Below are 15,620 nucleotides of genomic sequence, written 5' to 3'. Positions count from 1 at the left end.
CGTTATGCCCCCAACTCGCAGTAAATCCATGGTAAAGCCTGCTGTCTGAAAAGCGTCCAGCAGAAGCAAAATGAATGACACAAAACAAGCAAATATATAAAAGTTTGCTTTATTTCCCTATGACTACAGTTGCAAAATTCAACTTTTCCTTCACTTGGAATTTGGATTTCATTGATTTAGGTTTGGGGCGGGGGGTAGGAGGGGATTCTGGCACAGACCACAGACAGCCATGTTCATTTATTGACCCACTAGTGGAAAACAGGAAGCTTCGGGAAGGTTTCTAGTCTGCTGCCGGTAGATTATTATAAAAACGTGAAGGAACTCTCCAGTTCCTTAGAGGCAGGAGTAAATAAACACATATCAGTCCTGAACAAAACAGAGAATACTATTAGTGGGTTCATTTCATCCAATGTTGTAATATTACTGTCTTAAATATATTACATATTTAGATGTAAATACATATGACTTGAATTAATATAAATAATATAATATATTTAGATGTAAATACATATGACTTGAATTAATATAAATAAAATAATATATTTATTTATTATAAATAAATATGACTTTATATAAAGTTGCATTAATATTATGACTATTTTTTCACTTTCTAGCACCAATCCCTCCAAATGCAGTGTCATTTGCTGATGTCACAAACACCTCCTTGTTCATCACATGGTCAGGCCCTCCTGAATGGACAGATTATGATGACTTTGAGTTGCAGTGGACTCCAAAAGATGCCCTCACAGTCTTTAATCCTTATAGTAGTGGCAAATCACAAGGACGCATTGTGTATGGTCTCCACCCAGGGCGACTATATCACTTCAGTGTCAAGACTGTCAGTGGCGTCATTCGGAAGACTTTCAGTAAACCACTCTCTGGAACTGTGAGAACAAGTAAGACCTCAGAGTGAATCTTAACATACCTGCCCATTTCTGAACCAGTTCAGTGAATGTATTTAGCCAGAAATTTTTAGCTAAACTTCTTCTTTTTTCTGTTAGCAGATTCATGAATGCTTGTATGTCTTTCCCTAATCCCTACACATTTCTGAAGTTCCTTCATTTGAAGAAAACCTCAGAACTCTCTCTGATCAGTGGCTGCAGTCCAGTAGCATTCATGGATAGTACAAAGACTCATTGCCTAACCTTTCATTTATTAATTATCAAACCAATTATTCTATTTAACATTTCAAGTCAAACATGACTTGAAATGTTTAACAGAATAATTGGTTACATTAGTCAGGTAAAAATATTGGTTCAGCTAAAAAGGTGTCCCCAAAGAATCAGGCAGCAGACTTTTTTTAAAAAAAGTTAATTATTTTAATACAGAATCCTATAAGAATTGTAGATGGCAGGGATAACTTTGCTCTGTTACCCCTGCTAAATGAGCAAAGAGGCTCAATTTTTTAAAGTGCTGATTCTCATAATAAGAGACTCTTATATTTATCAGGGAGAGAACAACTGGCCCTATCCAGCGCCAGCACCACATCCCTCCAGTGGCTGTTGCTGGTATCTGTCTTATGTTTCTTTTTTAGATTGTGAACCCTTTTGGGGACAGGGGACCATCTTATTTATATATTATTTATTTTTCTATGTAAACTGCTTTGAGAACTTTGGTTGAAGAGTGGTATATAAATATTAGTAGTAGTAGAAGCAGTAGTGACAGGAAGCATCCTAGAAGAGGTACAGGTTGACCTCAGTATCCATGCGGGTTCTGTTCTCCGCTTCTACCGCCCCCTCCACCCAAAGTCCCAATCCCCCAATTTTTCAGCAAAAAAAAAATTGCAGGGGTGTGTGTGTGTGTGTGTGTGTGTGTGTGTGTGTGTATGAGCCACAAAATGACCTGGTGGCCAGAAAAGACTTCCAAGGTCATTTCCACCTACTCTCAACCTGTGGATACATGGAATTAAAAATCATCATCATCCTCCTCCAGTGTCAATTACCTGACCGTGGATATGCAGATGTGGAATCTGCAGATAGCTAAGTTCTGCTGTATTCCCCCTTCTCTCACATAGGATAGAATGACTCATCTAAGACGATTAGAGATGTGCATGAGCCTCTCTTAATGCAGAGGTTTGAATACAAACCAATTTATGGTTTTGCTGCTGCTAATACTACTACTACTACTATTTATATTTCATTTTTCAACATAAGTTCTCAAAGAAGTTTACCAAAAAAGAGTAAATAAAATAAATTTGCAAACCAATTTGTGCCGGTTTGGCTCAACCACTAACCGGCTTGGCAGTTCAAGGGCGGTGCCGGGGAGGCAGTGAGCGGCACCTTCTAAAATGAGTCAATCAGGTCCTTACTTGCATGCCTGTCACTTCATGTAGATTCCTGCTATTGCACTGCTCCCCGCAACAGCCCATGTGCGCTGCTACATGCAAGCTGTTGAGGGGAGTGCTGCATCAACAGGAAGCTGCATGGAGTGGTGGGCATGCAAGTAAGGACCTGCTCTACTCATTTTTAAAAGTGCTGCTCCGTGCCCCCTGGCACCACCCTTGAACCACCAAACTGGTTTGTGGTTGGGTCAAACTAGCATGAACCAGTTCGCAAGACCATGAACCAGTTCGTATTTGAACCACTGCACAAACCAAGGTTCATGCAAATCTCTAAAGATGATCCCCAGGGGCGTAGCTATCATTGGGCGAACGGGTTCAAAGAACCTGAGCCGTGCCCGATCAGGAGCCTCCATTCGCGGCCCTGACACACACCCTGTGTCTGACGTCAGACGCGGAGGCGGTAGTTTAGCTCCTGAGCGGGGGCCGTGCGGCCCCTTCAGGAGCGAAGACTGGCGCTGCATTCGCAACAGAGCCTCTTCTGCAGGGAAGAGCCACTCCTAGGCTGTGCTGCGAATGCAGCACCAGCCTTTGTCTAGCTGCCGAAGGGGCCGCATGGCCCCTTCAGCAGTTAAGCTGCTTCTCCCGAACGGAGCCTCAAAGCTCTGTTCGGGAGCCAGACCACACACCCCGCGTCTGACATCAGATGCAGGGGGCGTGGCTATCCCCTGCATCTTATGTCAGATGCAGGGGGCGGGGCTATTGGGTCACCCGCCGTGGCTGCACACGGGCCGCTGGTGGGCTAGCTACGCCCCTGATGATCCCTACTCTGATAAGAACATTCAATTTTGTTTTCTTCAGTAGCATTGTTTTATATTTATGCAAATTAATTAACTGATTAAGATTCATTTTAGTAGCTTTCTAGTAAGCTAGTAGATTTCTCCTCTAAGACTTGGTCACCAGGGTGATAGCCTTTTTATTACAATTATATCCTTCCTTCCTTCCATCTTGCAGTGCATAGTGGAGTACATAGGGGTTCCTAAACAGACTCCCACTCAGGTACCTACCAGGTGTAGGGCGGGATGCAAAAGGCCAGGGCAGGGCCCCTACAACATTTCAATATAAGAGTCCCCTGAAGATTGATTCCAGTTCGTAAACTCCAGTCCAGTCTTGAGGGACTGGTAACCCTACCTACCTCACAAGATTTTTGTAAGGCTATAATAAATGGGAGAACTGTGTGTGCTCCCCTGAGCTCATTGGAGGAGTGGTGTTAGAGTTGCCCACTCTGAAGGTATTTCTGGAGACTTTCCCCCAAATTTATCACGGTATTTATTACCATTCCATGTAGCATATCTCCCACTCAGGTCCCACAGAAGCAACTCTTCTTCACCCAAATCTCTGGCCCTCAATATTCATTGACCCCTATATCACAATTTGTTCTAAAATGTATAACCTGCTTCACAAGTCCCAGTGCAACCACTCTTCCCACCAGCACCCCACTTCAGCTGAAGGAATTTCTACAAGCCACTGGACAACAAAGAGGCTGAGGCTGCTGCATGCACGCTGCCTGCTTGCTGCCAAATGAGCAAAACATGCCACTGGCATGAGAAAGTGCAGGGCAGAAATTTGGAGGGCTGAGCTCCCCCCCACCCTTGAATCATGTGGGAGTGGGACTGAATGGGGCCCTTTGGGTGAAGCAGACAGAGCAGCTTTTTCTTTCTGCAGAAAGGTGTAGGGGGATGTGACAGGGAGACCAGGCTCTCTTTCTCTTCTCAAGGATGCGGGGTCCAGGGAAATTTGCGGGGTCCCTAATTTGCCCTACTCATGCTTTTCAGACCCATGCCTTGGGACCTGCCTCATAGTGTTGTCATGAGGGGATAACTCCACATCCCTCCTTGAGCTCCTTGGAGTGGGATGGAATACACATGTGATTAAGAAATAAATTGTGCGGCCTTGGAAAAATTGCCTGTCTCTCAGCTTCATCAGTAAAATAGGGACAAAAGTGGCTCTATTTTCTCTACAGGGCTGTTTTGAGGCTGAATTTAATGAATATTGTAAAGCACTTTGTAAATTTAAAAGTACCCTATAAATGACAAGTAATAGCAGCTGAAGAACATGGATATCGTTTTGCAAAGTAATTGCCTGAATTCAAAAGAAATTAAATAACATGATCACCCTCTAATTAATTAGTCTGGTGAAAACTAACAGCAGCATTACAATAATACTTTTTATCATTTTAGTATTAATACTCTGAGATTCATCTTTGAACTATAAGGGAAGTATAAAACATTTAATACACTTTTTTTTCTATTCTGCTTCTGCATTTCTCCAAAGGACCAGAGACGATCCAAAGTTTGCACTGTTGGCCTCAAAACTCCACTGCCATTGCATGTTCCTGGACTCCTCCAGACTCTGACTTTGATGGCTATAGTGTTGAGTGCATGAAAATGGACACTGCAGAGATTGAGTTCTCCAGAAGGATAGAGAGGGAGAGATCTACGCTTACCATCATGACCCTCGTGCCCCACAAAAAATACTCAGTGTTCATCAAAGTGCAGTCAGCTGACATGACCAGTGAGGCGGTAAAATATAGCACCATCACTAGTATAGATAGTAAGTCTTTTTGTATATACCAGTTTGCAGGTACAGCTCAGTGGAGAGAAAAATGGAGAAGGGGGCAATGGGGTAGGGAAATTTACAGTGTGTGATACAAGTGCTCTATTACATTCGGTGTGTGTTGTAATCATTTATAATAGTTCACAAAGAACTGAGTATATTTTTAATTGCTAAGCATAATTGTTTGACTCACACTTTAAGAGTCAGAGGCAGGTTTCATATTCCAATCTGCCAAGAAGATTCAGTCATCTCTTTGCCTTCCATTTGTGAACTGTTCTTTTCACTTTTTTCTTTCTTTTTTCTTTTTTGTCCTTGCTTTTATCATGTGTTGCCTCTCTAGCTTTCCAAACAAGAAAGCTGGAGGGAGCTTCCTTCCTACTGTCATTAAGCAGGAGCTCAAACATCTCTCACTTCTCTGAATCCCGATCAACTAGTGCTTGAATTAGGTGAGAGGGGAACCAATAATGCCTCAGCCCTATCCCCTCACCTTGTCTTCCTCCATAATATCCAAATCATCCCTGTGCCCCCCACCTCCCATGGCCTTCTAAAGAAGTAGCTATTGAGGCCACCGCCTCTCCCCCTCTGTAATTCAAATATACCATATTCAAGTATTTCTCTTTCAGGCCATATGGAGAAAATAACATAAGTGGCAACTGACCATCATTCACTATGTCATTCTCATGTCACAGAGAGGCTGGGCAGCCTAGGGCCAGGGAGTTAAATGTTCAGGATGTGAGGCCTTAGAACTGGAATTCACATCAACTTGTTAAATTCATCCATGTCCTCACTGTTGTCACACCATGGGAATGACAAGTTCTTGGACCAGATCAGCTGAACACTCAGAGTCTTTTGATGAAAACACAGAGGCAATACTTGTTGTTTATGTTTGTGATCAATGGTCATAAATCAGATGGCAGGTAATGTAGACACAAATGCTTTGCAAGTCTGTACAACTTATGACCTGTAAGCCACCAGTCACATATAGTGTCTGACAAAGGAGTTTGAGAATTCCTCTTTGTTGCTGCATGCCTGGGATTGCAGAAAAACTGGGTGATTGCCAGTTACCTAGCAGATTATAATACATGACTACCAGGCTGCATAATGCACAGTGGGTTAGCCCTGATTGGTTGTCTGGTCTGTTTTCTATTGCATATTGTCTGTCACTCTAGCTCACTGGGAACTGAGAGAAAATGTAGGAATCTCAAAGCAGCATACAGAATACAACTTCAGCAAATACACAGGTTCACTACCCTATAAGGCACTGAACTTTCCTATAGCTTAACCCTGAGAACACCACCAGTAAGATACACAGAGGTTTTTAAAAGACTTTAATCTAGTCCTGGGAACTATTTCAGGAAAATCTGCAAATTGAAATTATGCCCTACATATAACTGGCCCATGTCTCTTAACCCAAAAGCATTAGATACTTTTTGGTCGGAAGGAACCTCCAGATACAGTATTTGGTTCAGCTTGATTGAACATTTGTATTTGAATTGTCTGTTATGCATTAACAAGTACAGCTTTTGTAATGCGGCTGTTTCTGTCATTTAGGCCCTCCTAAACCACATATACATTATCGAGTGAACAAAAAGGATGCAGTCATTACCAAATCTTCCATTCACTTCACTTTCAATTGCAGCTGGTTCAGTGATACCAATGGAGCTGTGAAATACTTTACTGTGATTGTGAGGGAGGCTGATGGTAAGTGTTCATGTCTTTGAAAGGTAGCATGCATTTACACAGTGCCTTTGTCATTATCTTCCACAACTGGCTAATCACAGTTAAATTCAATATGATTACAACTGGCTGCTTGAGACAGTAGTATATTAATGGATAAAGTACATTTACTCAACCAGCAAAAATCTGGGGGGGGGGGGTTGCAGTGGTAACCAGAATAGTTAGGACTGAGAGAGACTGCTCATTATCCATTTTTTGTTTGTTGACATTGAGGAGTGCTAGGAGCCACACCTAAAGGACACAGCTGTCTCAGGTGAGGAAGCCACACTCAGAAAGCAAGTTCCATTTGGCTGTTTGCAGTCAATTCAGGGAGTTGCTCCTTTGTGTTGCCGCTTAAGGGGTCATGAGAGAGAGGACCAGTCCTATTTCGCCTATTGACTGCCCATCATGGGAGAGAGGGCTAGGGTTTGAGGGTTTGGTTCATTTGCCTTAAACTTCTGGGCTCTTAGTGGGAGAGCAAAAAGGTTCCTAATGACAGGACTGGCATGAGGGCTTTCGGGACAAACTGCTCACCTCCTTTATGACATCTTTAGGTCTCTCCTTTGAGGTGGGCATGAGGGAGGAAGTGAAGTCTTAGTTTGATCAATTAGTATGATATTCTAGAGGTGAATTCTATTGTTTAATGTTGTTACAGTGTTGATCGTTATAAACTGAATTGTTCCCATAACTGGATGATTATTATATTACTTAATTTTTATTGCTGTCTACTTGAAATTTTGAATTTTCTTGATGTTAATTGTTGTTTAGCAATTTATTGGATTAATTGTTCTTGCTTTTTTGTTTCTTGTTGATAACCACTTTGATGAATCATACTTGACTGAATGTTTTATTAGCTGATTTTAAGGTTGCTATCCATTAGCCTTATTCTGATATTGTAGCAGTGGTGGCCAGTCAGTAAGGGCAGGATGGGCTGTGCCCCACCACCAGCAAAAGGACAGAAAAGAAAAAGAAAACACTGTGGGTAGTTAAAACAACAACAACAACTTAGTGTCCAGCCTGCCAGAGGAGAAAAGAGGCAGCCAATCTGCTGGGAGGCAGGGAACTTCCTCCTTCCACCTCTGGCTGCTATAGCTTCCTCCCCGACTCTGCTACTGGAGGGAATAGCCCGTTAACCCCTCTCCTCATTGCTTTGGTCGTATTGCATCACCGCTTCCCTGGATTAGAACATAAAAGGACAACAGACAAGTGCACACATATTTCTTTTGCCCTGTTATGTCTAATCCGGGGAGGCAGTGATGCAGGACACCCAAAGCAATGAGGTGAGGGATTAGCAGGCTCTTCCTTCCAGTAGCAGTGCGGGGAAGGAAGCTGCTGCAGCCGGAGGAGGAAGCAGGAAGTTCCCAGCCTCCCAGAAGATTGGCTGCCTCTTCTCCCCCACCCACTGGCAGGCTGGACACTGTAAGTTATCTTTTACCAGCCATGGGCTGTTTTCTTTTCTTTGGGGGTGGGGGGTGGGAGGGGTGCAGGCTGCTGACATCCCGTGTCAGATGGCAGCAGCAGCCACTATATTGTAGTCATAGTACAGAATTTTACTTCCACTTTTTCCCCCAATCATCTCATTCTAGGCAGTGAAGATATGAGGCCAGAACATCAACACCCTTTACCTTCCTACTTGGAATACAAGCACAACAAGTCCATCCAAATCTATCAGACAGATTATTTTGCAAGTAAATGCACTGAAAACCCTGACAGCAATTCAAAAATATTTGACGTTAGGCTTGGAGAAGAGATGGAAAATCTGGGAGGAAAGTGTGATCCAAATCAACAGAAATATTGTGATGGGCCACTAAAACCCAGGACTGCCTATAGGTCAGGTTTATTGTGGTAATCATGCCTCCCAAGATGTGGCATGCTATTTGGAGCTATGCTGTCTAGGCACCAAAGCACTTGAACTACTGCAGATTAATAACCTCTGTTGCATGACGTTATCTGTATTTTACTGTGCCATTTATAATAGCTTTTGCCTCTGCTCTGCCTCATAGATAATGTCTAAAGAATTCCTTCACCCATGCTACAATTCATTCTGTACAGAACTCTGTGAAGTGAGAAGGTCTCTGTCACTTTCACAATGCAAATCCTCAGTCAAAAGACTTGGCTGATCTAAGAGAGACCAGAACAACAAAAAGTACCAGCACACTCATGATGGATTCTGCTGATTCTGGGCTATTTTGCTAGCATCAGCACATTTGGCAAACCCAAATGGTCTAACACTTATGATTCAGATTTTTCCCCATTCCTTCTGTGTCATCAGCGATGTTCACTTGTTTCTTTATGAGGAGTCACAACCTGAAATGAGTCTAGAACCAAACTACATATTACATTATGTTAAAAGCATAATTTGGCCTTGCATGTCTGTTTTTGTTTTTTTGTTTTTTAAGATTCAACAGAAGCTGGAGCTGGGGGCATAAATCAGGATCACAGCATGCGGGAAGGAGCTATGTAACCTTTTCCTCTTGCAGCAGAGCCTTAATAAAAATGGCCTCCCTGCTGGCACCAATGAGAGCTTACTTCCCACAGTTAATAGCAGCTCCAGGGGCACAATTTGCATTGGGACTGCAACACAAAGTTGAATGGTTCAATACCCTTTAAGCTAAGAGGGTAGATTCAGTTGAACATTAGGAGACATTTCTTGATGGTAAAGCAATTTGACCACAGACCCAATTACCAGGGTTCAGTGTGAATGACAGCATTCTAAATCAGAAGGGCTCAGTGTGAACAGCAGCATTCTTCAAATACCTGAAGGGCTGCCACATAGGAAAAGGCAAATATTTGTTTTCTGTTGCCCAGAGGGCAGGGCTAAATCTCATGGGATTTTGGTTGAACATTAGGAGAAACTTACTAATAGTTTGACAATGAAGCTACTTGCCGGGGGGGTGGGGTTTCCTTGGATGGAAATCTTAAAGTAGAGGCTGGACAGCCATCTGTTTGGGATACCTTTCTCTGGATTTCCTGTCTAGTGCAGGAGATTAGATAAGTCCCCCTGTAAAACTAGGATTCTGTTATTCTATTCTGCCCTAATGTACTACAGTCCTTATTCTGATCCCCCTACACCTGCTAAGTCTAATTTAAAAACAAAAAACAAAACCCCAAACAACACCGGGCCAAACTATGTGACATTTAATGTAATATAGCTATGCACTAAGGCATGCACAGCATCAACAAATATTTATATACCGCTTTTCAACAAAAGTTTCCAAAGCGGTTTACATAGAGAAATAACAAATAAATAAATAAGATGGATCCCTGTCCCCTAAGGGCTCACAATCGAAAAAGAAACATAAGATAAACACCAGCAACACTCACTGGAGGTACTGTGATGGGGGTGGATAGGGCCAGTTATTCTCCCCCTGTTAAATAAAGAGAATCACCACATTAAAACGGTGCATCTTTGCCCAGTTAGTAGGGCTTCTTTTCGTCATGGGGGAGATGGTAATGGGTGAGCTGGGTTGCACTGTATATATGTGGCCATTCATCTCCCTGCTGACCAGAGTAAAAACAAAGACACCTAAACGGAAGTGCTTATTCTTGTAGGAAAAGTTTTATTACTATCACACCATCATTCTAAAAGCCAATATTAAATGACCAATAAATATGCTGATATTGGAACATAGGTAGCTGCCTTATACTCAGTCACATCATTGGTTCATCTAGCTCAATATTGTCTACATGGACTAGCAGTGGCTTCTCCAAGGTTACAGGCAGGAGTCTCTCTCAGCCCTATCTGAAGATGCCAGGGAGGGAACATAGAACCTTCTTCATATAAGCATACAGGTGCTCTTCCCAGAACAATCCCACCACCTAAAAGGAATATGTTACAGTGCTCATATGTAGTCTCCCATTCAAATGCAAACCAAGGCTTCGCAAAGAGGACAATTCATGCTTGCTACCACAAGGTCAGTTCTCCTCCCTTAACTCCCTGAGGGTTGTGTCCTAAGAAAATTTATTCTATACCAATTTTTCCTCTGAAATCGTCAGGCTAGAAAAATGCCAGAATGGCATTGCAATTTAATATAAACTGCTGTGCCCGTTTTACCTTAAAAATACATGCATAAATGTAAAATGTTTTCAAATTTTTATTCCTTTTAAAACACTTTGTTAGGGTGACATACTGACTAAATTTATTGAAGGAATCCCTTGAATGTCAATGGGCATTTTTCAAGTAAATTTGTCGGGATGTCAGCCATTGAATTTGGCCATTTTTCAGCCATATACACAAATAAAACAATAATGGATAACTTATAAACCCAAAAAGGGAAATATTTATTTATTCATTCATTCATTCATTCATTCATTCATTCATTCATTCATTCAACATATTTCTATACTGCCCAAAATATAATATAAATATAGTTTATATTTATATAAATATAAACTGCTGTGCCCCTTTTACCTTAAAAAAACATGTATAAATGTAAAATGTTTTCAATTTTTTATTCCTTTTAAAACACTTCGTTAGGGTGACATACTGACTAAATTTATTGAAGGAATCCTTTGAATGTCAATGGGCATTTTTCAAGTAAATTTGTCAGGATGTCAGCCATTGAATTTGGACATTTTCAGCCATATACACAAGTAAAACAATAATGGATAACTTATAAACCAAAAAAGGGACATTTTATTTATTTGTTTGTTTGTTTGTTTGTTTGTTTAACATATTTCTATACTGCCCAAAACTCATGTCTTACAAAAAGTTTTCCACTCTTCTTTCTCAAATGTCTAATTGAAAATGGCTACTGAATATGGGGCTACTCATCAGGCTGAAGAATCTGTTAACAGCTCAGCACTCAGAGTTGCTGTGCCAGCAAATAAGTACTTATGATGAGTCTACCAGTCCCTTTGCCAACACAATATTAATTATGATGCAGAATTATAAAATCAGAGTGCCAATTCTTTAGAAAATGGACCCATTTTTCTAACTATAGAATGTTGCCAACTTTGATTAAGAATGGACAATGCTAGAGCAGAATTAGGCAATGAAACCGGCTGGGGAAAAGACTAGCTAATCAAACAAGTTTCTTCAATCTCTTAATCATCTATTATTCTCAGCTCCATAAACTGGCCTTTCTCTTCTGCCATTCTTCCTTCTGTCAGCCATGACTATTAGAATGCATTTTCTCTGGCTACATTCAAAGCCTTTTGCACTTGCTTGCATATATATGACACAAAACAAGGTTGGATGCAGGATAAGCATTTGTGGAACTATACAAGGGTATGGATTCAGAATTTCTAATTGTGAAATTTCCTAAAGTTCCTGGTAAAGTATCCAAGTCAACAACAGAAGCTGTAAACTCAAAATTTGAACCCAATTAGTCATCCATTTAAAAATTTCTATCCAGAATGTAGTAACAAACTTACAGACCCATAAAAGAGATACCAATCCTGCCTTTCCTATATCACACCACCAACAATTATCAGTGATGATCTAAGATTTTTTTTTTTGTTGAATTAGTTTCAGTTGAAAACCTAATGTTGATTTGCTACTGTTAGATAACACTATGTGGCAATGCGTTTGTGGCAATACGTTTATTTATATAAATCATGTGGCATAACATTTATATTTGAATCCTTATCCCTTTCATGTAACACTATAATTTTATAAAAGCACGAAGTGTCATATTTGTCAAACTTGTATAAACAACTGTCTTCCAAAATCTCAACTATTCTGGAACTTGTGTTGCCCCTGAAGCATCTGGGCCAAACCACTGGCACTAGCTATGTTTTAACTGAAGACATTTCTAAGCAACACTTGGTGGTAAACCAAACAGAACTCATCTTGAAATATTGAAAAAAGGTTTAAATGAATCCAGAGTCCCTAATTTGGTTAAGTGTAAAAGATGCCCCTTGAAGCACATCCATTCCACAATATTGTGATTTCAGCAACACAACGTTGATATGTGGCAATTTAAATCAGGGCAATGGCACAGGAGAAATTGTTAACGAACTCTGCCCTCTCAGCCACATGGCAGCTCAGATCCAATTTGAGTCCCCTGCTGCTGCTTTTAAGTAAAGAAAAAGTTATTGACATTTTGGATCACAGACCTCCCATGTCAAGTGTACCTTGACCCTAAGCAACACTCATGATATTTAAAAGAGTAGCTTGGCTTTTGCATTGTTCTAGAGTGGAAAGTGGGAGAGGAAAGTGTAATTTAAAAGCTAATGGAAAAATAAATAAAAATATAACAATAACAGGCTAGAAGCTTGGATTTAAATATTTTTCTACTTTGGTAGCCTTTTGTAGCCGAGTAGCAATTTTGTTATTTTTTTAACGATTTAGCACTTCAATACATGTAAGGAAAGCCGCACCTCACACTCAATGGCTGCCGCTGTTCATGGGCTGCACTGGATCAGGGTCGTGGCGGCTCCACACCCCGTGGGACTGGGCAAGAGGGGCGAGCTCCGTCTAGAGGCGGTGGCTCCTTGTGTTAGTTCCTACTAGTAGATATACTTTATATAAACACTTTCCCCTCTCCCCCCCCCCCACCCCCTGCCACAGGATCAGCATCCGAGCTTTCACACAACTCCTTAGAGAGGACTTGGAGGAAGAACCTGAGCCACTTTTCTCTGATACCTATTTCTCCTTGCCAATCACCACGGAGTCAGGTTAGTTTGCATTCCGGCCTATGAGACATTGAGGGGAGATTTCTCTGAAACAGAGGAGAGCAAGAACGGCTTTGTAGGGCTGCCACACTAGTTTGCCCTGGAGTGCTTTGCCCTGCAGTAGAAGGCCTTTTTTATTTCACGAGAACCTTTCTTATTTGGAAGCTAATACACTTTGCTCTGTGGTAAGCTGCTTTTGATGACTCTCTGGAGAGCTTCTGCTGATGTGGAGAGTGTAGCAGTCTGCCTCCTGACAGAAATGGATCATCAGAACAACATGATGCCCCTGATCTAAAACCGCACCAGGTTTAATTTCAGCTAAAGTTGATGTAGACTCAACCCAAAACCTGTTTTCAGTGTTAACAGGCAGCCATGTTATGTCATAGGGAGAGGTGGCTCTGATCATGCAGAGGATTTACTTAGGAGTTACAACTTGCAGCACAAAGGGCTAGTCAAAGGAGACGGTGTATATTGTGTGTATTTACTATGCTTCATGGCTAAGGCAAGTTCATTGGACTGGCAGTCCTACACATTCCCATGAAGTTATGAGAGTGTGCACCAACTGACACAATGAGTTGAGGATTTTGCACATTGCCCTGTCTGTTACACTAGAGTAAGTCTTGGAGTCATGACCAGTAGCCAGGGTCTAGCTCCACTGACCCAAAAGACTGGAAGATCCTACAAAGACCCATTATATATACATACTAATCTGAGGAATAGGAAAATAAGTATTAATATGGTGGGGAAATTTCCATTGAGAATATTTGCTGAAGCTAATGCACTGAACAATATGTTGGTGTGATGCTACTGTGACACATATGTGCTTTGCTTTGAAACATATTCTGACATCTTGAGGCTCTTCTCACATGCAGCCTAACACAGGCGAGGGACGCCCAGCCTGGGTTAGGCTGCTTACAAAAACTGATAGGATTGGACGTGATCCTGGCAGGCCAGTGCCACCTAGCCTGGCTTTTTAGCCCAGCTGCTAGCCGAGGTTAAGGGAGTGAATGCTCCCTTAACCCAGACTACTTGCTCGTGTATGAGCTGGGCTGATTCCAGCCTGGCTGCACACAGAGACAGGTGCCTAGAGCACACGTCTCTTGGGGGGATCCCCCAATAAATTGCACATGTCACATGGTGCATTGTGGGATGTCTGAAGGCCGGAACAATGAGTCCCGGCCTCTGTTTACCCGTGCTGCCGGGGGCAACATGGAGATTTACCCATGCTGTTTCCGACAGTGCTGGTCGTGTGAGAGCATGGCTTGTGCACCTTTGGGGCTGTGAGCAGTCATCTGAGGAAAGGTAGGTTGAACCCTTCCCCTCTCCCGCCAACCTGCCCATGCGCAGTTGTGTGAATAGCCCCATTGAATTCTGGAGTGAGGTTTGTGATGCAGTAAAAGTTAAATTATACATGCTGCTCTAAGAGCCATGTATGTTTAGCAGAGATAAGGAAACAGAGAGTTTGGGTGGGCCTGATATGGAATGAGGATACAGCAGAAATGATGATAGTGTTATGAGTTATGGAGCATGCTTTGAGCATGCTTGGATACTTGGACTGGGAGGTGGAAGAAAAGGAGAGGTGATGCAATTTGGGGCCAATTAGGAAGGGCATCCCACTGTCATCCCACCTGTGATCTGATCAGTTTAGAATATAAAAGAGAAAGTTATAGGTGCCCATTTACCGATTAGGAGAACCATTCCGCCTGCAAAAGGCACATGCTGAACACTTGTGCAGAACAATATCCAGCTCTTTGACAAGCAAGGACCCTGACTTTCTGCTTGTTGCCTGGCTAGCACTATGGTGAAAGGCAGTGAGACATAGTGGGTAAGATTAGATAAATAATAATTGGCTAAGCTAGTTGGTTATTTAAGATGTTATTCTAGTTCTGAATGTGTGTGTGCTGGATAAGGAAACAGGACAAATATTGGTAAATAGGACTGTGATATGAAAGCACTGTATTGCATTTCAGTTGTGTTTATTTTGGGAATGGAAGCCCTACAATTTGTGCTGTGCCTAATGCTTGTAAAGGAATAAAACAGTGGACCAGGTCTCACGATCTGTGAGACCCAGTTTGGGGCGGTGAGCAGGAAGAGTGGGCTAAGCCTGCTCTCCCCACTCACGACTGGGCAGGCAGCCCTGGGCGGCCGGATCGGCTGCCCATATGATTGCCAGCTCCGTGACGGAGCTGGCGGGGTCTAGGGATCTCGGGGGCCAAGCGGCCCCCGGAAGCCCCAGTATGCCCTGCGCGAGCATGGAGGGCATACTGGGGAGACCCCTGGAACCGGGAGCTTTTTTTGCCTCCCAGTCGGGGGTCTACTCTCAATTAGCTACGGCGCAGAGCCACGGCGCAGCTACTCACGAGCAGATAGCCCGGGTTTGCAGAGCACTAGC

The 15,620-nt window shown here is 42.4% G+C and overlaps 1 protein-coding gene across 3 annotated transcripts in view; it reads left to right on the top strand.

Moving 5' to 3' along the window:
* PTPRB (protein tyrosine phosphatase receptor type B) overlaps positions 1 to 15,620 on the top strand; it is a 119,848-nt gene that overhangs the window by 70,737 nt on the left and 33,491 nt on the right. For 2 of the 3 annotated variants that reach the window (XM_053258072.1, XM_053258073.1), the window contains 5 exons: positions 615 to 896; positions 4,613 to 4,891; positions 6,446 to 6,595; positions 8,197 to 8,440; positions 13,125 to 13,231. In XM_053258072.1, coding sequence (XP_053114047.1) covers positions 615 to 896; positions 4,613 to 4,891; positions 6,446 to 6,595; positions 8,197 to 8,440; positions 13,125 to 13,231 — 1,062 coding nt within the window. The remainder of the gene's footprint in view (positions 1 to 614; positions 897 to 4,612; positions 4,892 to 6,445; positions 6,596 to 8,196; positions 8,441 to 13,124; positions 13,232 to 15,620) is intronic. The other variant, XR_008309102.1, reaches the window with a different exon arrangement.

The sequence above is a fragment of the Hemicordylus capensis genome, chromosome 5 (assembly GCF_027244095.1).
Source record: "Hemicordylus capensis ecotype Gifberg chromosome 5, rHemCap1.1.pri, whole genome shotgun sequence".
In the NCBI taxonomy this organism is placed as follows: domain Eukaryota; kingdom Metazoa; phylum Chordata; class Lepidosauria; order Squamata; family Cordylidae; genus Hemicordylus; species Hemicordylus capensis.
This window is presented reverse-complemented; position numbering and strand designations above follow the sequence as displayed.